General features: G+C 41.3%; 1 protein-coding gene across 1 annotated transcript in view; it reads left to right on the forward strand.

Annotated features, from left to right (window-relative positions):
• The first annotated feature begins 2,029 nt into the window (after window positions 1–2,029).
• The window catches only part of LOC130846320 (transmembrane and coiled-coil domain-containing protein 5B-like), a 42,948-nt gene continuing 17,843 nt past the window's right edge, over window positions 2,030–27,134 (forward strand). Inside the window, exon 1 of the mRNA XM_057724476.1 lies at window positions 2,030–2,131. Within this exon, the coding sequence (XP_057580459.1) occupies window positions 2,082–2,131 (50 nt within the window). The 5' untranslated portion in view covers window positions 2,030–2,081. The remainder of the gene's footprint in view (window positions 2,132–27,134) is intronic.

The following is a 27,134-nucleotide window of genomic DNA, read 5'->3' on the forward strand; positions in this document are numbered from 1 at the left end:
ATTTCTGTGCCTGTTCCAATATGTGGTTACAGACTGACATTAGACCACACAGACCGCCTGTGCCCAAACTCCACTAAAGATTACTGGTCTCAAAGTGTGGTCTGAGGACCCCAAGAGGTCCCCAAAACACTCTCAAGGGGTCTGCTAAGTCCTTCTTTCCCACCTACATATCTGTGCGATGCTATATGTTCTTCACACACTTCAAAACAACATATTACAACAGATTATAAATGAAAAAGCAGGTATAAGAATCATGTTCTCTTTTATTGTCACCCATTAAAGAGATTTGAAAAAATGTATAATGATGGGCTTTTTCTCACTGATTTTTTCAGGAAAACAGTTATTTGCATAAAATGTTATAGGCAGTGAGTTTATTATTGTTATTTTAAATGAGCTAATGCATACCTATTTTTAGAAATTTAATCTATTTTAATTTCTAATATGAGAAATATCATTAGCTGTAACCCACACAAACAAAAGCTCTTTGTGTTTGCAATAATTTTTAAGAGAGTCAAGAATTCTAAACTCAAAATGCTTGAGAAACTGTGGCTATAGATCACTGATTCTGTTTCTGCTGGACCAGGAAGCACAGTGTGCCCCTGGGGGTGACTGGCCAGCCCAGGAATTGGGAGCAATTTAGAGTGACATGTAGCCTCAAGCCTGTCCCTTTCCTTAATGGCCAAACCCACATCAGAAGCCATGTTTCATGTTCCTTCTTTATCTTCTACAGAGCCTAGCAGGACCGTGAGCACACCAAACACACTCTATAAAATGCATTGATCGATTTTTGCTGATCTTCAATTGTGCAGAATGTATTAATGTGGAGTAAGGAGGTTTCTGTCATGCAGCTCAAGAGGCTTGATGTCAGCCTCAAGAGCTGAAACATAAACAGTTTGGGAGGTCCCCTCACCCCCGCCTCGAAACACACAGCCTGGAAACTGCAGCCTTTTCTCATTCCATGGAGTCGCTAGGTCCAAGAGATTTCGGAGTTCTCCTTTGGTTCAAGAAACTGGCAGGACAGGACACCAGCATTTACAGCATGGATCTTCGATGAACTACAGATTAGGGATTGGTTATGTGGAACCCAAGGTGTATTGCCTGTGTACAGGCTCTATCTTGTACAGTTTTTAAGTCCAGGCTAAAGTACAGTTACAGGTGCTGAATTAAAGCTCATCCTACTGGCTATGAGATCTTAAGCAAATTTCTTACACTCTACCAGCCTCAGTTTCCCTATCTGTAAAATAGGAATACTAGTAACATGAATTGAAAAAGCTGTGGTGGAAATTAAATGATGTAATGTATGCCAAGTGCTTAGCAGAGGGGCCTGACACCACGAAAGACCTGGAAAAAATGTGAACTCGTAACTGGTCTTATATATCTAACACTTCTTTGTGTTAGGCAGAGTAGAGCGGCAGGGAAATGGAATTTCTGTTCTTACATGGTCGTTAATATTTAATATGCTAAGCACTAGAGAGACTCATTGTTTCCCACAGTGCTTGCTGTGGATGGGAAAGGAAATCAGATTTGTCTTGCTTCTTTTTTCATTCTCACCAAAAGCCCAAAGATGGAGGAGAAGTAGGAGGAGAAAGAGGACAACCACTGGTTAAATAAAGAAACTGTGCTTCCAATGTGACCGCCTGTTGTGTGTGAGTCTGGGACAATCCCCTTCATTTCAACAAGATCCTGTTTGTGTTGGAACAGGAGCTTTTCTTGCTGGAGGGAAAGGGCACGGCGTTGACCGGGGAGTGTGTTTGTTTGCCACAGGTCCTAGGGCTGCTGGTTAACTGTCAGCAAAGAGTTGGTTTTCATGTCTGGAGCCAGGAAAACATACTCCTTAATGCCCACATATTTGCGGTGTGACACACGTCCTGGAAGCCCGTCACACAGATTGCAGCAGTCACCTGATTGTTTCCCAGGAAAGAGTGTCTTCATGAGATATTATTAGGGATGAATGCTGCAAGCGATGAGCACCGAGGACAGGGTGGCAGCCACCTAACTTCAAAGGCTCCTCTCCTCCAGTCCCCCGCAGGCTGAGCCCTGTCATCAGCCTGCTCCAAAAAAGGTCTTTCAGCAGCAAGGGGATGGTGACTTTCCTGGTAGCTGCATTTGAGAATCAAAGGGCTGATTTCAGGTAATGATGTGATGTTTGTCCGGAGACGGGCTTGGGCACTGCTCTCCTGTTCTGCTGAAGGAATGCAAAGCAGCATGATTTCACACAGAATGGCTGGCTGTGGTGTGTGTTTGAATTAAAACCAAGGTAAACAAGAAAACACCCACCACTCCACCAATGGTGCTCTTGGCACCCAAAGAGGCAAACTAATGCCGGGGGTTGGAACTAGAGAGCGCTGAGTATGAAATCAACTAATTCACTTGTTTCAGAAGAGGGCAAAGCTGGCAAGTTGCAATGCCAGGTAATGTCTGAAAAGACGCTTGAAAGAATGCATATTGTTTAACTAGAAGAGCAAAAAACCAGGGAAAGGATATAACAAAACTTTATGTGTGTTTAACAAGCTGTTTCCATCACTACTGGACAGAGGAAGAGAATGTGGACTCGAATTAGAAATTTGGGTTAAGTTATGAGAACTCTGTTGCTGTAATAACAGGGGAGGTAATGGAACAAATGCCTCAGTGCATCTTTATTTTTTTTAAGCTCTTTATTGAAGTATAATTGTTTTACACTGCTGTGCCAGTTTCTGCTGTGCAGCAAAGTGACTCAGCTGTATTTATACACATATCCCCATAACCCCTCCCCACCACGACTCCTTCCCACCTCCCTATCCCACCCCTCTAAATCATCACCAATCATCAGTGTTGATCTCCCTGTGTTAGGCCCAGTGACAGGGCAAGAATAAAGATGCAGATGTAGAGAACGGACTTGAGGACACGGGGTGGGGGGCGAAGGGGAAGCTGGCACAAAGTGAGAGATTAGCGTTGACATGCATATACTACCAAATGTAAAAATAGATAGCTAGTGGGAAGCTGTTGCATAACTCAGAACATCTTTATAAATTTATTTATATTTATTTATTTTTATTTATTGGCTGCACTGGGTCTTCGTTGCTGCACACAGGCTTTCTGTAGTTGCAGCAAGCAGGACCTACTCTTCATTGTGGTGCATGGGCTTCTCATTGCAGTGACTTCTCTCATTGTGGAGCACAGGCTCTAAGCATGTGGGCTTCAGTAGTTGCTGCACAGAGGCTCAATAGTTGTGGCTCACGGGCTCTACAGTGCAGGCTCAACTGCTGTGGCACACAGGCTTAGTTGCTCCGCAGCATGTGGGATCTTCCCGGAGCAGGGCTTGAACTCGTGTCCCCTGCATTGGCAGGCAGATTCTTAACTACTGCTCCACCTAGGAAGTCCCTCAGTGCATCTTTAAAATGGAGGAGTCCCCATGTGTTAGAAGTGGCCCTGGGGCCACCCTTCAATTTTAGGCAGTGAGTTGCAAATATTATGGTGCATTATTTTCTACGTAATCTTTGACCTAAAGAAACACTTGTTATTACCTAAGATGGCAATGAGGCAATGGCAGCGTTTAAAAATAACCAAGGCAAGACATAAAAATATCAAGTAGCAAACAATTAATAAATGAAGAGGTATTTAGAAGCAAGAAAGTATGAATAGGGAACAGTGGAAGACTGTGGGCATGTGGATGCTTATTTCAATTTTCCAAATTGTGTTCTTGTTAGCGACATTCCCCATCAACAATCGGGGCTCTCTCCAGATCCCATTACCCTTCCTGAGATCCAGGCATCCACATAATTAGGTTCGGTCTCCCTCTGGTGGCGAGGAGCTAATCTAGCTTCTGATAAAGCTTGTGTATCCTCTATCATCCCTCCGATTCGAGTTCAGTGTTCTGACAAATACCGTTTTCACATGTAGCAGATGAAACTCACAATTTTTACAGAATAAAGAAATAATAAAATACAAACTAACTATGGTTCCTGTTTAATTTCTTGTAAAGAATTCAGGAAGCAATTTGGGATCTTGAAGAACCTAAGTAATAATTACTGGACTATTATCTAAAAAGAGGTGTCATTAATAGGGATTCTGTGTTACTGAGATGGGTAGAGAGTCTGATAAATAAGCTTTCACTGTTGATGGCAACTAAAACACTCTAGTTTATAGAGATGTTCTCAGCCAGGACGACCTTCATAAACCTACTTGAAATGAACTTGAAAAGATAAAAAGACCAACAATTACTGAAAAGAACCAGGAGATAAGAAAAAATAATAATAATTGAATTTCAATCATGGTCTAAGCAACATACTTAATAAATAGACAGGATTCTCATCCTGATACTGCCGCCATCTGGTTCTGCGTTCTTGGATTTCATTAGATACTCTGACGGTCTTAAAATAAATGTCATCTTTTTTTTCTTAAAATATCTCCAATATTACTTGCAACCTAAATATTAACCAAAGTAATATTAACTCGATATTAATACTCTCCAAAAGACGGTAATTGGCATTGACCCCTATCAAGATAATTAAAAACAATGAATACACGAGGAAGGTTTCCTCTGATTATTTAAAAGACATTGGGAAATATGGCAGAGATGAGCATCAAAGTGGACACGTTTTGTACACAGCTGCAAGGAAAGGGCCCAACATTTCATCTCAAACTCAGATTTGGAAGGAAGAATCTGTAAATGAGCTTTGGTCGGAAGCCCATCCAGGTCTACATACCTGTGGCTGTAAAGAATGTGAACAGGATGGGGTTGGGGGCTGGGGCAGATAACTCAGTAGATGTTCACTGCAAGGGCAAACTCTTATCAGTCTAAAATAAGTGAATGATCTCTTGATTTGACACTTGATAAGTATATATACTTATGCTGCTGCTACTATTGTTGATAATTAAGAAGGAAGTGAATATTTTTTGTTTATCTCATTGACTTTAGGTAGCAGAACTGAAGCCATATTATTCAGTTAATGTATTCTAACCCATGCTACAAAAAGGTTTTATGTCTCTGTTAAGATTTCTTACAAGGAATATGGCATAGTAAAAAACTTAATCTCTTAGATAAAAATGCATCTGAGCCTTAAATGTCTGCTATAAAATTCCATAATTTAAAAAAAAAAAGTCAAATTTTGATAGAAGGATTTGAGACAAGAGCAACGATGATTGATGTAGTGCTCTTTAACTATGTTTTCTGCCTAACATTTTTATGTTTCCAGTGTCTTTAAATTCATACATTAGCTATTTCCTCTAATGTTGCAGGCAGAAGGATTATTAGTTATTGTCTATTTTATTAATTAGAGAAAAAAATAAGGGACTTCTGAAGATCACAGAAAAATTCCTAGAGAACTCCACATGGTTCTTGTTTGATTCATTCATTTATCCATCAATTCATTCATTAATTTTTCAACAGATATCTCTAGAGCAAATCTGTTTATTATGTATATATCCTTGTAAGTGTAGGAAAGGTGAATAAGATAAAATATCCCTGTATACAAGGAGTTTGGAATATAGTAGGACCAATCAGGCAACTACATGTATAAATATAGAAAATCAGCTGAAATGGTGCTTTAGAAGTTCATGGAATTGGAATTCCAGAAGCTAAAGGGACCTTGGAAATTATGAAGCCTAACTTCTCTTATAGGGCACACTCTATAGAATATTTAGTATCCAGGGTCATTTCTTGACACTCTTAATATATGTATATATATAATATTATCTATTATGTGTATATACTTAATATATATTATTTGCATATGTATATAAAGAATATAAAGGGAAAACCCTGGAGATATGTATGCGTGTATGCATTTATATATGTAAACATATATATATATTTCCTATGAGAATATGTGTGTGTGTGTATATATATATCTCCTATGGAAACAGACCATTTTGCATTTGAACAGTTTTAAGTGAGAAAAGAATCCTCTTGATATTAAGCAAAAAACAGACTTCAGTTTTTAATCTTTACTTGCAAACCTACACTATTTATTCCTAAAAAAATTTTTTTCCATGATGGATATTTTAACATTAAACCCACCTCCTCCTAGGTTGTTTCTTTTCTAGGACAGAGCCTGACCATCTTTCTGCATTCTGGTTTGCTTCTTTTGCAAGAACTAAATTTGTATTGTCTTTAAATGTGACGCCCATATTGGATCTGATCTATTCGAAGTGTGGTGGGGCCACTTCATCTCATGATATTTGTTAACACTTCTGTTGATACTAATGAATTATATAAATGTATGTGCTTTTGTAGCATCTGAAGTCAACTAAAGCCCCAGATCTTGCTGCTCCAGCCACCATCCTGGCCAGGAGAACTATAGTGTGTGGAGGGAAGGGAGAGGGGGCAAGGGAGGGCTAGTTAAGGAAATACCTCTTGCATTTGCTGGGTCTCTTGAACAGAACCTGGGCATGTGGACAGAAGAGTAAATCAGGCTGGCCCTTGTCATGGATTTGGAGTTCCAGGCTAAGGAGAAAATGGAAAAGGCAGTCCTGAATGAGGGCAGTCCAGAAAGCAAGGCAAAAAATAGAAATTTAACATCTAAGAAGCAAGTCAAGATGAAAATCAAGATCCATAGTGAAATGGCTTCAAGCAGGAACAGGTAAGGTTGCAAAGCACGTTTCAGAGGTGGAATCCAGAACAGTAACTCAAAGCAGTGTTAGGTCTTCCAGGAGTGAGCTCAGAGAATAAGAAAAAGCTATTAAGAGGACCAAGACTGTTTTAGCACCTTCACTTAATCAATATGTCCTATTTGCCATGGCCTGGGCTGAGCACCAGGTATAAAAGATGAAGAAGATATACACCCAGATCTCAGAGTTCTCACAGCCTCCTTTGGAAGATGATCACAGGCCATCTACCTCTACATGATGTGATTGGTACATTGATGGAGCAACTACAAGAACCACAGAAGAGGAGCAAGACCTCCGAAGGAGGTGACTGTCTGAGTCTTACAGGATGAGAAGGAGTTGGATAGATGAAAGGAATGGGAAAGGACTTTCTAGTTGGAAGAAAAAAGTCAAGGGAAGGCCCAGAGAAAGAGAAACAGCGTGATGTAAAACAAAGCTACTTGTAGTTCTGGATTGCTGGATTGTCAAGTGTAAATCACTAGAAGTCAGATTTTTCCTTTCCTGTATTGAGAAGTTACATTTAGAACCAAAGAAAGGGGCATTACATTTATTCATTTTAATACTCATATTATTTGTTTAGCCCTTTCGTAGTAGTCTTAGAATATTCTCAAAATATCAACGGTCTGTAGTTACTCTTTCCCCAGGCTTCAGATCATCTGAAAATTTGGTGACTATTCTTTTTCTAATTTCCTCTCGTCCTTGATCAAAAAGTAAAAATAAAACTGCAGCACCACGTCTAGAGCCCTTCAATATTCTCTAGAGGTCTCCTGCCAAACTGACATTGATCCAGCAATCAACAGCCTACGCATATGGTTCTTTAATTAGCTAACACTCTGCAGTAATGAGAGATAGTAAGGCTACCTAATGCCAGGAAGGGCAGGCTAGGATAACTTGGCAAGGATCCAGATACAAAAGTGCACCTGCCAAAGGGGAAACCAGGCATCGGAAGACAGATCCACACGGCAGTGCTGGAGGGAGCCCCATCCAACAGGCAGTGTCTGGAGATCATGCTAACAGACAACAAGCAAGCAGTCAAGTGGGGAGCAGGGCAGAGAATGAGGATTACATAATATAATGGTTTATCTAAAGGGTGAGTGGGGCAGAGTGTTCGGAAGGATATTTGAAAATCCAGGGGAACATTTAACATCAAGGATACAGTTTATGACCTACTAGAACCCAAGCTACTAGTCAAGCTCGTGGGCAATCCTCCAATTCCCAGGGGAAGATATGGTAAAATCAAAGCATGGTTCTGGAGGTAAAAGAGGACAAAGAATGTAGCAAAGATGAGTACCAGAGCATAGAAAGCCAGTAAGAACTGGATCTAGCTACCGGGACTTGGGCAAGTCCCGGTAACTAGATTAAGGACTTAGTTTTAGAAGCAAGAGAGCAATCTAGATATGCAACAGAGTCAGAACTGGATAGGCCACTAGTGTGACTTGAACTAGACCACCTCATAGCCTCTTGTCTGGAGACAGAGTAAGGCTGAACCTGCAGGTGGGAAATCAGTGGCCCCAGGTTTAGGGAGAGGAGGGCTCCAGAGGCCAGGAATCTATATGTCAATAGTAATAAGCGGGTCATGTTTCTTCTCCTGATTCACACTGCAAGACTTGGTCACATGCATCGCCCACTTGGAGATTCTCTATTACTCCCCTGAGCCTTCATCTCACAACCTTATCAAGAAAGGGAATGAGATTACACTGATGCAGTTTGCCCTCCCTGTTGGCAGCTGGCTTCCAGCTATCACCGCTTCCTTCCTTTAAGTGTTCACAGACTTGTGCTTCATAATTCAACCTAATTTTGATAGAGATCAACATAAAACTCTAATCAAAGCTTAGAGAAGTTCAGAAAGGGGAATCATGGAATTATATGATTCCATGACTGGGGAGAAAATATGGGTAGTTTTAGGGGGTATTTACCTTCATCCTTGAAAGATGAAGAGCAGGTATCAGTTGGTGGAATGGGAGTGGAGAAAATGATACTGTATCACACAGTGGAGAGAAGGAGGAGCTTAAGAACTAAAGATGACTGTAGACTGCAGTCCAGTCTGGCTAGGTATAAAAAGTGAGACTGGAGAAAGGAGGAGAGTCAGGTCCTTGGAGACAGAGGATATGATCTTTGCTGGGAATGTGAATATGATCTTTGCTGGGAATGTAACGGGTAGTAACTGAAGGTATTTTCCTGGCCTGAGTGGAACCTTAAAAAGAGTGATATGAATCGTGAAAAAAGCATCAGGCAAAACCCAAATAAAGGGCACTCTGTACAATAACAGGCCTGTACATGTTAAAGTATTAATGCTGTGAAAGGTGAAGAAAGACTGCAAAACTATTCCAGAATAAAGGAAACTAAATAAACATAACAATTGAATGCAACAGGTGACTTGGGACTTTTTTTAGCTATAAAGACATTATTGGGATAATTGGCAAAAATCTGAATAAGGTCCATAGATTAGAAAACAGTATGGTGTCAATATAATTTTCATCATTGTATTTTGGTTATGTATGAAAATATTCTTTTTTAGGGAATATTCCCTTCAGCATTTAGGGGCAAAAGGACATATATCTGCAACTGACAAATGGTTCAGAAATATAGAAATATAGTAACATACACACATGCTTATGTATGTGTATGTAAAGTATATACCAACTACACATATATGGGGGGTGTATGCATATCCAACAATCTATCTATCTAAATATCTATCTGGAGAGAGAGAGAAAATTTTAAAATGTAATAACATCAATATTTGGAGGATCTGGGTGAAAGGTATTCTTCAATTCTTTGTGGTTTTCTTGAAACTTTTCTGTAGAACCAAAAATATGTCAAAATAAAAGTTAAAATAAAAAATAAAACCCATAATGTAACGACAGAGTGGAGTGGAGTGACTGATTAGGAGGCTCCAAGGGGGCTAGTGCAATTGTCCAGGTGAGACGTAATAAGTGCCAGGTGTTGGCAGGAGCAGACAAGGGAAGGAAACAAGAAGTATTCCACAGGTAAATGTGCCAGTATTGGCAACTCAATAGATAGGATACAAGAGCTCAGATGACTTGGAATTTTCAGGTCAGGGTGCCAGAGAGAATGGTGTCACCTTCACAACTGGAAACGTTTACTTGATGATCATGGTAGGAGTTACTGATAAGACTTCAAAATAAAAGCTGTAATTTTAGGAAAAATGTGTGAAAGAGAATAACTTGGACTGAGACTAGAATCCCTGAACACTTCATAGGTAAGTTGATCATTATTTTGTTGCTGTTAAAGTATCCAATTAAATTTAATTGTTGTCCAGCTGGTAAATTTGTGTTTGTGCAACCAGCCAGAAAAGAACTGTATCCATCCCCAGTGAAGATGAAGAGTGCTGAGTGCTGAAAGGTAACAAAAGCAAACCCCGTAGTTGTGAGACGAGCTTTCAGAAGCGCCCAGGGGCTGGGCTGGGCTGGCCATCCCTCTTGGACTCACAGCCTTCTCATAGAGCCTGGTGTCCCACTCAGCTCTGTGTCTTTATCAGGCCACTCGGGTCACCAGGCCCAATAAGGGAGGCCCCTGTCGATCAGAGCTTACTGGTGCCTTCTTGTCTGCAGGTCGATATCCTGAAATATTAAGCCTCCACCCTCTTTGCTTTTTCCAAAAAGTTTCTTCTCTTATCAATTATCATGGTGAAATGTATTCTCTGCTCACAATTCTTCCTTCCCTTCTTTGTTCACCCTGTGAACTTCCCCATTTGTTGATTCTGGCCTGGGCCATCTGAAGGAAATGGCAGGTGTAAGGTCTGAGCAGAAGCATTACCTGTTTCTGCTTTCCTCTTGTCCTCCTGTCCTCTGCCAGGACCACATGCCCTGGCTAATGGCTGATCCATTGGGACTCAAGCCCTTGCAACCCAAGTCTAGACAAGCCCAGTCAGGTCCAAGCCAAGCAGAGACACAAATGACCTAACAGACACATGACAAAGAAATGAAGGTTTATTGTTGCAACCATTGAGTTTTGGGGTTGTTAATCACACAGCAAAGTCACAGCAGAAAGTAATGAGTGAATACTACTCTCTTGTCTATGTTGTTTGAAGCTTTTCACTCACCCTTTGGATTTTGATGCTTTAGAAGCCTTCTTTGGAACTGAACTCTGGCTTTTCTGGCCTGTCTGGCCTCCCCTTATAAACCACCCCTAATCCACGGATCATATGATTTCTGGTCTCCCCCTTACAACTCTGACCCATCATGGCAATTCCCTGGTACCTGCATCCCCACAGGATGTTTACTGGCCCACAGATCAGGAAATAGACATGAGGTGGGTAGTACTCAGAACACTAAGGTCCTCACCTATGGGAAAGTCAGTTATTTTGAAAGCTTTCCTTTTTAAAACACAACTGAAAAGGAGTGAAAAAATGATTGGGAATAGTGAAAATCATAAATGCTCCCAAAGTTCAGGCCCAAGGGCAGAAATGTATTATTCAGAGGAGAATTCCTCACTCAAAACTATATGCTTTTATATCACATGCACTTTTTTTTTTTCCTTTTCATTCTTTTTATTTTTATTTTTATTATTTTTTGGGGGGTACACCAGGTTCAATCATCTGTTTTTTTACACATATCCCCGTATTCCCTCCCTTCCTTGACTCCCCCAAGTTCCCGAAACATAGTACGTTCATCATGCATGATGACTAAGAGTTATTAACAAAAAAACCAAAATACATTTTTCAGATAAATAATGAAATGGGAAAATGTTCATGATATACTTTTAAGTGAAAAAAGCAATTTATAAAAAATATGTAGTATGTTCCCAATGGGTATAAACACACACACATAAAACACACACACACACATAACACACACACACACACACACACGTGTGTATTTTTGTGTATCTGTGTGGTATGTGTATAGAAAAATTTCACACATATAGAAATATTATCAGACTAAGACAAAGCAGATTATTATCAGTGATGGCATCGGAATTACGGCTATTTTATTCTTGGTATGTTTTTGCATTTTATACTTTTGCAGTAAGGTACAGGTTTTACATTATTAACTGGAAAAAAATAAGTTTTTGTGAATGTTTTCTTCTGATCATTAAGTTAATATAAGTACCTTCTAATAGAACTAATATTTTGTAGCTATGTAATTGGAATTAACGTGATAGTTGACCATTAATGACTATAGCGGAGTTTTGTAGCTATAAATTGAGCTATACTGTGTGCAAATAAAGTACAAGTCATTTCCTTTTCGGCTCCAAATTATTAGAGTTCAAGGACCAGAGAGAACTGAGGCAAGACGCGTGGTCTGGAGCTTAGGAGCCTCAGAGACTTCAGACACGGGATTGTACTCTCCTCTCCCTCCTTCTGAGCTGATCTCTGGGGTCCGCAGCCACGTAAAGCTCCCATTCTTCCTGCCTGTTGCTTGAGACTTTGCATTTTCTACTCCAATAAATAACACTTTGACAATTGGTGTGATGGTATGATCTAATCGTCAACCAGCTTCAGTCGCGCTGGTAAGGAGAAATCACTACCTGCAGCTAATTGAGCACAGTGATGGAAGTTAGGGGGAGACAGCTGTGGGATGCAAACCCAGACCCAGGAGGCAGAGGCTCACTCTCTTGGCACAATAAGCTTCGAACGTTAGGTGGAAGATGAGCTCCCACTCTGAGAGATTCCTTTTTCTTTCTTTTTAAATGATCACAATATTGAGATGAACTGGGAGATTGGGATTGCCATATATACATTACTAATAAGAAAAAAAATCAAATTGTACATTTTAAATACATGCATTTTATTGTATGGCAATTATATCTCAATAAAAGTTCTTAAAAAAATAAAATAAAAAACAGCAGTTTGGGAACCCCCCCAAAAAAGGCAGTTTAAGAATACCATTTTAAAAAAGTAGAAGAAAGAAAGAAAAAATTAAAGTATTAAAAGTAAAATTAAAAATTTTTAAAGAAATTTTTACAAACAAAATTTTGTGGAAAAAGATCAGAATTAAATTTAGAGCACTGAACTAGTTCCAGTTTATCACATTATGTACATGCTATTTAAAAGGACTAGTCTGAGGTTTTTCAGAGGTTTGGGGGTTTTTTGTTCTTTTTTAATTTTTGGTTTAACATTGCACAACACTTTTCTTCTTTCTGTAACTGATAATAGTGGTAAACCACATGCTAGGGTTTTCAGAAAATTAGAATAATCTTTAACAAGTACTAATATTGAAACCTGACATACTGTTAATATCCTATTAATAACAAATACATTGAAATAAGCTTTAATGTATTTCAGCCCAGATATGGGTAAATATACTTTACTCCCCATAAATAAATAAATAATCATGATATTGAGAGAAAGAGAGAAATAAATAGGGTGAGCTCTTGGCTCGAGTAAGATCTCCTCGGCGGAGTTCCCACCCTGCTCCACCCTCAGGACCTAAAGCTCCTTCCTCCCAGAACCGGAAGCTTCAACACAGAGAATGGTATGATGCTAACAGCCTGAAGTTTTCAGAAGAGATTAGGGGACGCCCCCTCCAAGACTTCAAGGGCTGGGGAGAAATGAATCATCCACTTGCTGAGGCTGAAAAAATGAGGGTGGGGGAGTGGGTGTTTGTTGTTGATCCCACAATCCCAATTTTATTGAAGATAGTTTAATTTCATCTTGTAATTCCTTCATCCTTGCCAGCGTTTGGCTAGGAACAGGTTGGTGACAACATTCTGCTAATGAGACTTGAGAGGAGTGGACTGAGGATTCCTGGGAAGCACAGGAAGAAATGGTCTTCCTTCCTAAGGACATTGTTATGTCTGCATGTGACACTTGGAGCTGCCTCAGTCATCTGCTCCCAGCCTGAGCGTTAAGACGACACTAATGATAACAGACCAGGGAGTGGAACAAAACCAGAGACTCCGCAGCATGCTTGGGCCACTGAATCAAACAAGGCTGAGCTCTCTGGACTTCCAGTTATGGAAGGTCATACATGCCTTACTGTTTAGTCACTCGGAGTTAAGGAAGAGGAAGAGCTCCGGGAAGTGATTCTCCGTAGGTGAGTCAAATATCCACAGGATGTAAATTTAAAGGGTGGACCGTGACACCTGAGCTCACAGGTGGGGAACTGGGTGACTTATAGACTGGGTCCACCTAACCCTTTGCCTCCCTGATTAAGCACAGTTTGCAATACAGCAAAACTGAAGGAAAGACCTTTCTTTGGATTTTCATGTGTGTTTTTCTCAGCCAGCGTAGCAGAGTTACAAATAACTCAGGTTCTATACGCATATGTGCAAAGAAGATATAGTTAATTTTCCATAAGCCTCCATCCTCACTAGGTACCAGAAAAATTTGCTAATTAACTTGCTAATTAAATTTTTTGTCTCTTAGGGTTTAAACAATCTCCTGAATCAGATTATTCAAAGTTCAGTTTCCTAGTGGGGCTGGTATAAAGCAAACACTTTGGATGACTTGGTCTCTCTGGGTAAATTCTCAGGTTCCAGAATGCTGCTCTATACGTTTCCTCCTTGTTAAGAGATCTATGAAGCATCTTACTAGGCTCCTGCAGTGGGTGTCCTCTGGGGGCTTGCTGGTCTTGCTATAGTATGGCTCGTCTGATCTGCGCCCTTAACTGGTAATCATGGTGGTGTGGCTGTTCCCATATGGCCCTCTCAGGTCACGTCCTTGTACCCATCCCTGGAGTCAGTGGTCCCGACTGCCTGCTCCTACATGAAAACACCTCTCACAGGAGCCTCTTCATCCTGCTGCTATCCTCACTCTCCCAGCACTTCCCATCCCTTCAGCAGGACACACGGACATCTCCCCAGGCAAGATGAGGCCAGCGAGAAGCCAGGAGCAGGGCCCTAGGCTCGCCGACCCAATCAGCTCACCCCGCTCCATCACTCTCTCACTGCATTGGACTTGGAGCCACGCAGGGTGCCAGGGCTCGCCAAGAAGCAGCAGCCTCTTCCAGGCTTCTCCCAGGAAGCACTGCAGAGTCTCAGGATTATGGAGGCCTCATTACCCACCTTAATGTTCCCACAAGCCCATTTGCTCAAGGCTTGGGCTCCAGAATAGGAGACAATACCTCATTTCTTCTTTTCACAAACCTGAAGGTGTTGAAAAGTTCAGGCTCATCACTTCTCCATCTTATCTACAGGCTTCCGCCCAAACCTAAAACTCTCAGATCAAGACCACCTGGCACGGAGCTGTTAAAGAAGCAAGGTTTGGGCCATAGACATCCCTTCTCTACCTCCATAAGTCTTTGCTTTTACGACTTTTGAATTTACTAAATTGCTTAAGCAAAACCCTTTAAATCTGAAATTCAAATGGCCTTTCTTTCTACACAGCATTAACTTATTCCTTATGTGGTACAATGAGCCTCAAGTTTGCTTAAAGGTAGCAGGCCACAGAGCATTGGACTTAAGGGAAAAAAATAACATATATAATGAGCCATATTTGATAGTAGGGAATAAATGGAGACATGGGGTGGGGCCTGGGGTGGTTTTCCCACCAGCTACCCAGTATCACAGAGTGCACTGCCCATTCTCTGCGTCCTTTAAAGCCCCATTGCCAAGATAAGAAATGCAAGTTATCTGGGCTTTTTCAACACCTATGAATCCTTCTTGAATGATCTGATAAACAGGTAAAATCAGTCTTACAGATTTCTATTCCTCTCCACTGTTACATCAAGGAATTAAATTGAAAATGCTACAAGATAATCTTTGAATAAATACTGCTTAAATGAAGAGGGGTCTATAACCCTGTCTAATTAAATCTCAAATTAAGCATAGAGAATCAGGAGGGCCTTGTTTGTTAAGGAATTGCAATGGGATAGAACCAATATCAAAATCACCATAGCAATAGCAAACCACACGCTATCTGAATTTGAGGTACCATTGGCCCAGAAGGGTGTATGATCATAAGAAAGATAAGGAAAAAAATCACCCACTTTTCCAGTATGGAAAGCAAAATCAATGTTTGATGAAGAATTTTCATGTTAATGATTCCTGATTATACCCTTGAAACCAGGGTTTTTCCTTTTCTGTTTTTTAATTCTAACCCATAATAAGAAATACATTTTATTTTCATGATGCACTCTTATAATTGGGAAGAAACTTCTACTCTTATTACAAGTTAATCACTAAAGGGATGTTGCCTGTAAGCTTAAATTGTACATAATGGCCCACCTCTGGGAACCCTGCCTCCCAGGTAATGAGCCTTAAGCTAAGATGCCCTGTTTAGCTCACAGGAAACATTATGACCAGGCCCACCTATGAATGGCTGTGGGAAGAAAGAAATTAACACATCCCCTCTAGAGTCTGGGGAACAGGACTTTACCCCCTCCCCTTTTTAGTATAAAAGAAGCTTGAATTCTAACTCAGGGAAGATGATTCTTTGGGAAATTAGCCCACCATCTTCTCAGTTTACTGGGTTTCCAGGTAAAGTCACTATTCCTTGCCCCAGCAACTCATTTCTCGATTTATTGGCATGTTGTGCAGTTGTTGTGCAGTAAGAAGTATGAGCTTGGACTCAGTAACATGCTAATCTATTCTGCTTTGTCCTAGTCTTTGGCTTGTGGTATCTTAGTTCCCTGACCAGGGACTGAACCCAGGTCCTTGGCAGTGAGAACATGGAGTCCTAACCACTGGACTGCCAGGGAATTCCCTATTCATTACTTTTCAATGCTGGCAGTGACCCACTAAATTGATGTCATGGTCCACTAGTGGATTATGATCTGTAGTTTGAAAAATGCACATTGCCTTTTTTTAATATAAATTTATTTATTTAGTTAGTTATTGGCTGTGTTGGGTCTTCGTTGCTGCCCTCAGGCTCTCTCCAGTTGCGGAGAGCAGGGGCTTCTCTTTGTTGCGATGTGGGGGCTTCTCATTGTGGTGGCTTCTCTTGTTGTGGAGAATAGGCTCTAGGCACTTGGGCTTCAGTAGTTGTGGCACGTGGGCTCAATAGTTGTGGCTTGCGGGCTCTAAAACACAGGCTCAGTAGCTGTGGTGCACGGACTTCGCTGCTCCGCGGCATGTGGGATCTTCCCCCACCAGGGCTTGAACCTGTGTCCTCTGCATTGGCAGGCGGATTCTTAACCACTGTGCCACCAGGGAAGCCTCATATTGCCTTTTAAAATGTTTCTCAAAATGTGATCCAAAGACCTCCCCCAAAACACACTGCATCAGAATCTCCTGGGGTTCCTATGTAAAAATGCAGTTTCCTGTATTTCTTTCCTGGACTCTGAAAGTGAATCCATTTGCCTGTGGCCATGGCTCCCAACCTGCATTCTCATTCCATCGTGGGCCTCGGATTCGGTGGGGATGGTCACAAACCATGGCTCCCGAGGAGTAAAGGTGGACGAAAGGCGGAAGCTGAGCTCAGTGTTGCAGGAGGCTTAACAGTCATCAGTCCTGAGGGGCGGGGGAGAAGCTGCAGGACGAACAGACCAGGGATCAGGAGGCAAGAAGAGCAGAAACAGACTGAGGAAAGCAGCACAAGCAGAGGGGGCTGAGCCTTCCTGGATTTGAAAGTGCGTGAATAAGTCGCCCTAACTAAGTGCCGTAGGGCCACTCTCCATCATGCTGGCCAAAAGCAGAACCTGAGAGTGGGGCCTGGGATTCCAACTGAAATAAGTTCCCCAGGAGATTTTTATGCCAATAAAGGTGAAAAGACATTACCCACTGCCTGGCATAAATAGTGATGTTCACTCTCTAAGAAGGAGACGATTAAAACGTGCAGCTGCAGGCACGAAATAAACGTTAGCCATCCACCAAAGTGAGGTTTAGTTTCTTCTCCATCATCTAAGGCACATTTGCTTCTTTCAGTGGAGTCCCCCTTCTCTTGCTCATCATAGTTCCAACAAAATATTTGATCTTTCACCAGGGCCCCTATCATTGGTTTCAGCTGAAATTCAGATCCACTTCTCACTACCAGGTGAGACACAGGGCTTGCCTCCAGCCAAGGACATATGACGCCAAACGTTAGCCGGACTGAAATAGGATTTCTGAATAAGATGGCTTTGAGGTTGTTCTCAGCTAGGATCTGCAAAAAATTTCATCATCTTAAAAACCAAATCCAGAAAGCTAATATATTAATTTTTAACGAAGAAAATGTAACTCTCAGGAAGATGAATGCTTGTGTGCATCTCCCTGTAAGCAATTTTCCTGGGGTATGAAATTATCAGTGTTGCTTGGTGATCATGGCGTCTCAGCAAGTGGAACTAGTCAGGGGAGCCTCCTGCCCATTGAGGTTGGAATGGATGCATTTCAGGCCCTCTCTAGGGACACAGCTGCCCCGAGGGCAGCAGGTTCCAGTCTTAGGGCACTTGCTATTCTGGACATTTTGGAGACACACTGCTGGCAGAAGAAGCTCCAAATATAACTTTTCTTTCTCATTTTTATAAAACAAAGGTTTCATACCTTTACCTTCTATTTGGTTATTACAGAAAACTCAGAGAAGCAAAGTGTGCAAAATAAAAAATACCCTCCTAGTAAATACTGCCATCAACAGCCCAGTGATTCTTCTAGACTCTTTGGTTTCCATCCATTGTTGTTTTAATCTTTTCTGAGCATGGTAGCCCCTGACTCCTCCCTTCTCCATCCAGGGGTAGGTCCTAGATCTGGGTGATGAACAAGGGACAGGGCAGAGGGGCAAAGCAGAGCACACAGTTCACCAGCTTCTCAGGGGGTAATTCAGAGGTGCCGAATGCCAGGACAGCAGTTTGAGCAGACAGCGGTGTGTGTCGCGAAACACAGAGGCAGACAGCCTGGGAGTGAGCTTAGCCCACCTTCTCTTGTAACTGAAATTTCCCCTTGAATTTCTCCCTGCTCAGGGAAGCAAAACTGGTCAGTTGAGAGCAGGTGATAATTACTGCTGATGTTTTTGGACCATTTACCCTGTGCCAATCACTCTTTGAATATTTCTTGAGGGCCTATTTTGTTCCAAGCGCTTTTACATACACTGAAAAAAAAGTGGAAACAAAACAAAACAAAACCCTGATCTCATGAAACTTCCATTCTCATGTGGAAGCAATTTTTCAAACACGTGAGGTAAGTAGACTATTAAATGGTGATAAATGCTATGGAGGGTAATAAGGCAGGAAAGGGGGGCGGGCTGGAGGAGAGTAGGATTTTAAATGGTCAGGAAGACCTCTTGGAGAAGGTGATGTCTGAACAAGGACCAGAGAGAAGTCAGGCAGTGAGCCACATGGAAAAGCATTCTAGGCTGAGGGAACAGCCAGGCCCTGAGCAGGCACAATGGCTGGGTTGGAGCGTGGCAACAGAGGACACAAGGTCAGAGCCTGATGGGTGGAGGGAAGGGCCAGTTGGCGTTGGCTGCTGTTTAAAGGCCACTGTAGGGATTTGAACTTTTACCCTCAAGTCAAATGGAGTGACTCGAATCCCTGGGTGTGGGAAGTAGAAGAGTGACATGTTCTGATTTCCGTTTCAAAAGCTCCCTCTGGCTGCTGTGCTGAGAGCAGACTGTCGGAGCCCAGGGCATCTGGGGACCTACTGTAACACTGCAGGGCGGCAGGCGATGGGGGCTGGGGCAGAGGCAGCAGCGAGGGAAATTGTGAGAAGCGGGGGGCGAGTTTTGGACATGTTTCAAAGATGGATGTGTCAGGATTTGCGGACTGACTAGAAGTAGGGTTCAGAGAAAGAGGGGAATCAAGGTTGACAGCAATGAGAAGGATAAAGTTGCCATTTCCTGTGACAAGGAAAACCGTGGGGAGGCAGGTTGTGGGGGGAAGATCAGGTTTCAGCGGGATGTAAGTTTAAGGTGCCTATTAGGCATGTAAGTGGAGATAACTGTCCTTTGGGCATATACTTGAGAATGCCAGCATGTGACACAGAAGGAGACCAACTAGGGAGAAACAGATAGAGAAGAAAAATGGTCTAATGACTCTCTCTGGGTCACACCACTATTTAGAGATCTGGGAGGTGAAGAAACACCAGGACATGAACCTGAGCTTGCGAACCCAGGGAGGTGAGGGGAAGCTAGGAGTGGGAAGGCACAGTGAAGGAGAAGGGGGTAGCTGACTGTGGTAGATACTGCAGAGAGCCAAGGGAGACCAGCTGGGTTTGGAGGTGTGGGAATTGTTCAGGGCTTCAACAGCAGCAGTTTTGGTTGAGTCATGAAGGATGAAAGCTCAGTGGGAGTGATTTCACGATAATATGGGAGAAGAGGAATTGGAAACAGAATAGATAATTCTTTCTGCAAGTTCTGCTCTAAAGGGAAGGAGATAAATGGGGTGGTAGCCAGAGGCTGATGTGAGGTTCAAGAGAGGGCTTCTGATTTTTATTTTTTCACGGCAGGATAAATGACAGTTTGTATGCTGGTGGGCATGATCCACTCGAGAGGGGGAAATGATGATACAGGGAAGAGACAGGAGCATTGCTGGGGTGGTGTTCTTGTGTAGAAGAGGGGGAGGGGGCCTAATGCATGAGTGGAGAGGTGCACAGACAGACCTCCTCCGTGGTACCAAGATGGGAGGCAGAGAGTACCCGGGCACAGACGCCTGTTAGCAAGTTGAGGTGGCAGTGGGAGTTTATGGACGTTCTCGTCTCATTGCTTTTAGATTCTCAGTGAAATATAAAGCAAGTCATCAGCTGAGAATGAGGTTGGGGCAGGAAGTGTGGGAGGTTTAAAGAAAGAGAAGCACTCTGAGGAGAGAGGAAGAATGAATGGATAAAAGAAACGCACGCTGGCTCTGTTTTTTAGTGATTTATTCATTAATCATTACAATAGCCGTATGCAGAGGAACTAGTCTCCTCATCTGAAAATAACGAAACAGGATGATAAAACAGATACCCCCAGTAAGCAAGACCTCTTAAGAGGCAGGCTTCACCAGCCAAGAGTAAAAGCAAGGAGTACGTGGTTAACAGACCTGCCTCAGATCCTGAAGACTTTCAGGAGTTGGTTCTTGTGTATCTGAATGATTTGTCTTTTTTTTTTTTTTTTTTGCCTCAATGACTGAGGCTCCATTCCATATAATAAAAAGGGTCTAATTAGCACAGTATTATAAAATATGAAAATTGACCCAGCCCTTTCTCTCTGCCAGTCAGACTGTCTGACAAGAAGCAGGGGTTCTATTTACAACCATCTGGTTGTAACAGGGAAGAGCCAATTCTGACTCCGTGTTGGATCTGTTTCTTTTACTTTAACCTTTGCTTCCCATTCCTTTTGTTCACTAAAAGGTTACTGTCTATATATAATGGCCTGCCTCGTGGAAACCCTGCTCTTCTGCCTGAATATTAAACCAAAGTGCCTTTGTTCAGGGAAATATTCTGACCCTGTCCACCTGTGGATGGCTGCAAGAAAGAAGAAATTAACACGTCCTCTCCCTGAGGCTGGCCATTCCAGGAGATATTTGCAAGACTTATGGCCTTTTTATTTTACTTCCCAATCTCCTCCCCCTCACTGTTCTGTAAAATAAACTGGCATCCAAACCCCGAAAAGAGGGTTCTTTTGAGATAATAGTCTGCCATCTTCTTGGTCTGCTGGCTTTCTGAATAAAGTCACTATTCCTTGTCTCAACATCTCATCTCCGGAGTTATTGGTCTGTCATGCAGCAAGCAGAGTGAGCTTGTACACAATAACAAGGTCATTTCTGAGTCCTCCAATGCCTCTTGGTTTGAATTTGGTTAGACTTCCCACAGCTAGCATACTTCTGATTCGAGCTTAAGAACTGTTTTATTACTTACAGTCACTGCACAAAAGCATTGCCTGAGAATGATAAACACGGTCTCTCAAAGACTGGATCTTTCCTAAGGAATAAAAGAGGCTATTTTAATCAGATTAAAGACAGTTGGAATATTTAGCATTTCAGTCCTTCAAGCTGATCATGTTTGTATGCACCAGCTCTCTGACTCTAATTTGAGAAGAGTTTTCTGTATATAACTCAAATTACCAATTAATAAGACTTTACTGTCACTATTCATTACTTTTCCTTGATCCCAGGGTAACAATTTTACCTTGATGTGTCAATACAAATGGTGACAACTACTGATTGTGTTGACATTCAATTTAGTTCCAAATTTTTTAATCAAAAATATGTGTAATGATGTATCTCTGCCACATGTTAAGATAATTTTTTTCTACCATCTCTCCCATTTTAAGTAGCAGTTATGACTTTGGCATATGTCTTTATCAGAAGAGGAAATATCTACTTTTCTGTTTTGGGAGGAAGACACGAGGAAAGATAGTAAGTGCTTTATGGCTTAAAGCAGCCTAACTAAAATCTGACACAAAAAACCCTCATTCGGGTTCTAGTTTTGAGACATTGGCCCAAATCAATCTGAGTTTGATTGGGAAAAGTTTTTTCTGGCTCACTTCGGTCTAGAAATACCGAATGGGAAGTTTCATAAATAGGGCATGTAAACTGGACATGACTGGAGAAGGCACACCTTTTCTGTTCATTACCATTATTTTCTGGATTACAAGCTAAACAGAAAGTGAGAAAATAATATCACTTACATCCATCTGCTCTTCAAGAACACATTAAAAAAATTATAGAGACCTTATTCACTGTTTTTTTTTTCCTCCAAAGGACAGCATTTACAACAGTTGTTCAGTATAAGGATATGAAGACACACACACAGAACAGTTTCATTTAATGGAAGTCCGGGTTGTACTAATAGTTTTATTGTATGGCATTTATCATCAATAGTAAGATAGGTTATGTACCCACCATTAAAACATGCAACTACTTCATCTTTGGAATTTAACTGAAAGGAGCTATGGCACCCTTTTGACTCACTCGTAGGACAGATACTTATTGAAGGCCTAGCATATGTCAGTCATTGTACTAGTACCTGGGAACACAAAATAAGGGAGAATGCATGCTTGTAGTATGTATAGCACACTCAGACAGAAATGGGCCTGTTAAGGGAAAATTGTATAAGGAAAAATGCTTTTCTGGTGGGCTCATTCTGAGCACCAGGGTATTGATCACCTTTGCAATTTTTAGATAGGTGGAATCAATTGAGACAGCTGTCTATAATAATGCTTGCGAAATTATTTCTAATTTTTGTAAAGTTAATCAAAGGGTTGAGAATGCCTGAACTCACACTGTCAAACAAGAACACTAGTTTACCATTGTTAACTCAACAGCTAAATGATGGATCAATAGATAGAGATAGAATAAGTAAAAATGCTATATCGCGGTGTTTTGGGATTAACTTCCAATCTACCCTTAATGCAAATTAGTGAATTATTTCTCTTTGGCTCCGCACCCTCTTCTGCTTGTTCAGATTCTACTGAGAACTATTCCTGCTCTGTACTGGTCTGGCCTTAAACTGCTGCTTCCTTGTATCAAGGCACTTGCTGCCAATTTCAGAGTTCTGTGTTTTGATTTGCAAATGTACAAGTTCAGATGTTGTATTACAGGGTCTCATCAATTTTATTTCTTAGGAGATTTGCTTTGTTAAGTAAGCTTGGCAAAATGCTTGCCAATATATACTCATTAACAGGGAATAGTTTCTCGATTTGCATATTGCTAATGCTTTCTATCTGTCTCTATTCTGAATGTTCCTGAAGACTTTGTAGGAAAAATAACATATGGGTTGCATTTGAATTGGAAAAGAATTCTCCTATTGCACAGAAATTACAGGTGCCACAATGCTTATTACATCTCTCTAACCTTTACACACCCTTCTGTTTAGGCACCATGAAAGTTTTAGGATCTCATGTTCTAACAAGTGTTATACTTTCATAAGGAGATATATACAAAATTTCTGTGAGATTAAATGACAGGGTAATTAATTGCTCTAGGAGTTGGGTGTTCCTAGAAGGCTTCACAAAGGAGCTAAACCTTGAGAAAAGACTAGGCATTTTCCAGGAAAACAAGTGCAGAAGACTTTCAGCTAAAGAGAAAAGACATAGAGGGGGTAAACCTTCACTACATTTAATTTTGTCATTATTTTTAAGTAATCAGAATTTGGTTTACTCTGGTTCTACTACCAAAGATGAGGGCCAACTCTGGAAGATGAGAAGACTTACTCTTCAACTTTGACTTTATGCATCCCACCAAGACCAGCTCTCCTGAAAAGCTGATAAACTCCTTTTCACATCCAAAGTATCTGTTCTGCACCCTCATTCACTCAGGACATTTGCTTTAGCTTTTTAAGGCAGCAATTCTTTATCTCAAAAGGTTCAAGATAAAACCTCAATAACTGGTCATAACTGATACAGTACTCTTTCCAGGTATTCTAACAGGTCGATTCTGAATGCAAAAAGGTTTACTGAAAATTAATGAATCTTTATTTGTGGAATTTTTGTCATTTTTGTAGTTTGGTGGGGATATATGTTAGTACCGTAACTTTAATGTCTACTCTCACAGCATGGACAGAACTGTGTGAAATATTATCCCTCCCTTGAAAAATCAGATGTTAATGTTATATCTCAGCCAAGGTAATCTTTGTTTCATTTGCTTTTTTTTTTAAATTAGTTAATTTTATTGGCTGTGTTGGGTCTCCTTTTTGCTGTGCGCGGGCTTTCTTTAGTTGCAGTGAGTGGGGGCTACTCTTCGTTGTGGTGCACGGGCTCCTCATTGCCTTGGCTTCTCTTGTTACAGAGCACGGGCTCTAGGTGCATGGGCTTCAGTAGTTGCAGCACATGGGCTCAGTAGTTGTGGCTCATGGGCTCTAAAGCGCAGGCTCAATAGTTGTGGCACACGGGTTTAGTTGCTCCATGGCATGTGGGATCTTCCGGGAGCAGGGATCGAACCCGTGTCCCCTGCATTGGCAGGCGGATTCTCAACCACTGTGCCACCTAGGAAGCCCCTCATTTGCTTTTTATAACCAAGATTATATTTTTCCCAATCCAGGAGGAAATGATTTCACCAGAAGCTGGAATATCTTGTTCAGCCTTAATTTGTTTTAAAACAAGGAAGAGAGATGGCAATTTTTTTTTAAGTGCAGAGAAGCGTGTTACTTATTTAGCTGAACAAGATTGCATTGAAAGAGTGTTTTTCTTTTGTAGTGAGACTTAAAAAATGGTAATTTACCTAATTTTTTTTCATTTTTGTGAAAAGCCTTCCATCACTATTCTGGTTTCCCCACTAGTAAGTGAAAATGTAATGGGAATACATTAATCACATTTTCTTTTTTTTTTTTTTTTGGCGCACGGGCTTAGTTGCTCCGTGGCATGTGGGATCTTCCTGGAGCAGGGATCAAACCCGTGTCCTCTGCATTGGCAGGCGGATTCTCAACCACTGCGCCACCTAGGAAGCCCTAATCACATTTTCTAATAAGATTCTGTAGCTATTTGTCCTAAACTCTAGGGAAACCATAAGTCCCTAATTACAGCTCATCAATTGCAATTAAGTCTTTCAACTACTCCCTAGATGTAGTTGAGAAAAGGAAAACGAGTCACTAATAAATTTTAGAGAAGATTGAAAGCTCTTTCTACAGCTGTCAAGGGGCCCATTAGTGACCTGTGAAAGAAAATCCCACTCTGCATTTGGGAAGTCTTTACCACAGAGTAGCTCTTATTTTCCTGAGATAGTCTTAGGACTTGGGTTCTTGGTGCAGTGGCTCTTGTGGCGGTGGGTTGGCCTTAGGCACAATGGCTCTGACTGCCTTTGCAGACTTTGGGTCTATACTGTAGAGGTGCCTGCTCACCATTCACATTTTCAAGTGTTCCAGTTTCAAAAACCTGGAGTTAAGTACTCAGTTAAGCAGAGAGAGGATGGAAGAGGATCACTATATACCGGAGAAGCAGACGAGATGTGGTGTTTAGTGTGAAGGACGAGGATGGAGTGCAGGAGGCTGAAGTGTTAATCCAGTAAAGCTCCTTGGAGCTATGCAGGGAGCCTGAGATGACACTCAGGGTTTCTCAGCTGCAGCCTTTCAGGGGTGACTGCAGTGTCTTGCTTACGAGGTCCAGTAGATGCAAAGAGCCCTCTGTTTAACTTCTTTTGTTTGGGTCACTGCAGTTGTAGTATGCTTGAACTGGAAGCCTGTTCTTGGTTTTGTGTCTGAAAGATTCTTTTTTTTTTTTTTTTATTGTATAGCTTTTATTTTCTATGTATGAAAGCCTGAATACCAACTTTTGCCATAAAACCAAACTAGTTATACTTTTACAATATGACCAGTAGATATTTAATATGAATTAGTCCATTAATATCATGCAGAGACATGGGGCTTTGAGAGATGACCTAATGAGTCTGCTGCGGAAAGTCACATCCAAACATTCCACAGAAGATAAGACTTCATCTAGTCTCAATGGAAAACACAGAAAAAATTCTATAGTATCTCTCAGTTATTATTTCTGTTACATCCCTCCACACTTGCTGGCTAAACGTTCTTTGTTTTTGCTCAAAGCTGGACACCAATACAATGCTATATCTTGCTATACAGTTATTAGAAGTGAGCCAAATTTGCTACTGTAAAAGGAAAAAAAAAAAAAAAACAAAGATAGAAACATTATCCATCACAAGAATCAAAATGTCCCTAGGATTAAAACAGACCAGTTGTCAAGGTACTGGATCAAATACAATATTATAATAAGGCAAAGCTACATCTAGCCCTGGGTAGATTCTAACACTGTTTGAAGGATTCTAAGCACCTCACTCCTGGTTTCTTGCCTCCTCCTCACGGGACACCTGAAAGTTAGATAGCATTCTGTTTATCTACAGCTGTGTAACAGCAAAGCATACACACAGCTTAGATGCTTAAGAAAGTTACGATATTTTCCTATTTTTATTATTTATTTATTTAAACTTTTTATTTTATATCGAGTATAGTTAATTAACAATGTTGTGTTACTTTCAGGTGTACAGCTAAGTGATTCAGTTATACACATACATGTATCTTTTCCTTTTCAAATTCTTTTCCCATTTAGGTTGTTGCATAATATTGAGTTCCCTGTGCTATACAGTAGGTCCTTTTTGGTTATCCATTTTAAATATAGCAGTATGTACACATCAACAATATTTTCTTTTTTTCCTTACAAATCTACAACGTGGGCAGGCCCCCGTGGGAACAACTATTCTCTTCTCTGTGGTATTAGCTGGAGCTGTTTGACTGGGGGCTGGAGGACCTGCCTTCAAGATTTCTTGCTCACATGGCTGGAAAGTTGGCACTGGCTGTTGCCAAGCAGCTCACCCAGGTCTGGGAGCCCAATACTTTGAGGCTTTCCATGGGCTGCTGGGGCTCCCTCAAAGCACGGCCGCTGAATTCCACAGGAACCAGGCAAAAGCTGCACAGGCTTTTCTAAGCTAGCCTTGGAAGCCACTCAGTGTCACTTCCACTGCATCCTATTTACGAAAACAATCACAAGTTTGGCCAAATTCGAGGAGGAAGGGACTAGGATTCCTAACCTGATGAGGGAGTGGCCATGTCCTAGAAAGACCTATTATTATGGCCGTCTTTGGAAAATGTAACAAAGTGGTCCCTTTCACTGAGAGGAGTCCTGTTCACAAGGCACATGATGCTCTGCGGTCTCTCTAGCCAAGTCTGCCAGCCATCAGGCTCCTGATTCCTTCATGGAATCTTCAGAATATACAGCCCTCACCAAATGTTTTTTTATATGCCAACTACCTAATGAGATTGTAATGTCTGGATTACTCTTTTAAGATTAATTTTAAATTAGCTTATAGACT

The sequence above is a fragment of the Hippopotamus amphibius genome, chromosome 2 (assembly GCF_030028045.1).
Source record: "Hippopotamus amphibius kiboko isolate mHipAmp2 chromosome 2, mHipAmp2.hap2, whole genome shotgun sequence".
Classification (NCBI taxonomy): Eukaryota; Metazoa; Chordata; class Mammalia; order Artiodactyla; family Hippopotamidae; genus Hippopotamus; species Hippopotamus amphibius.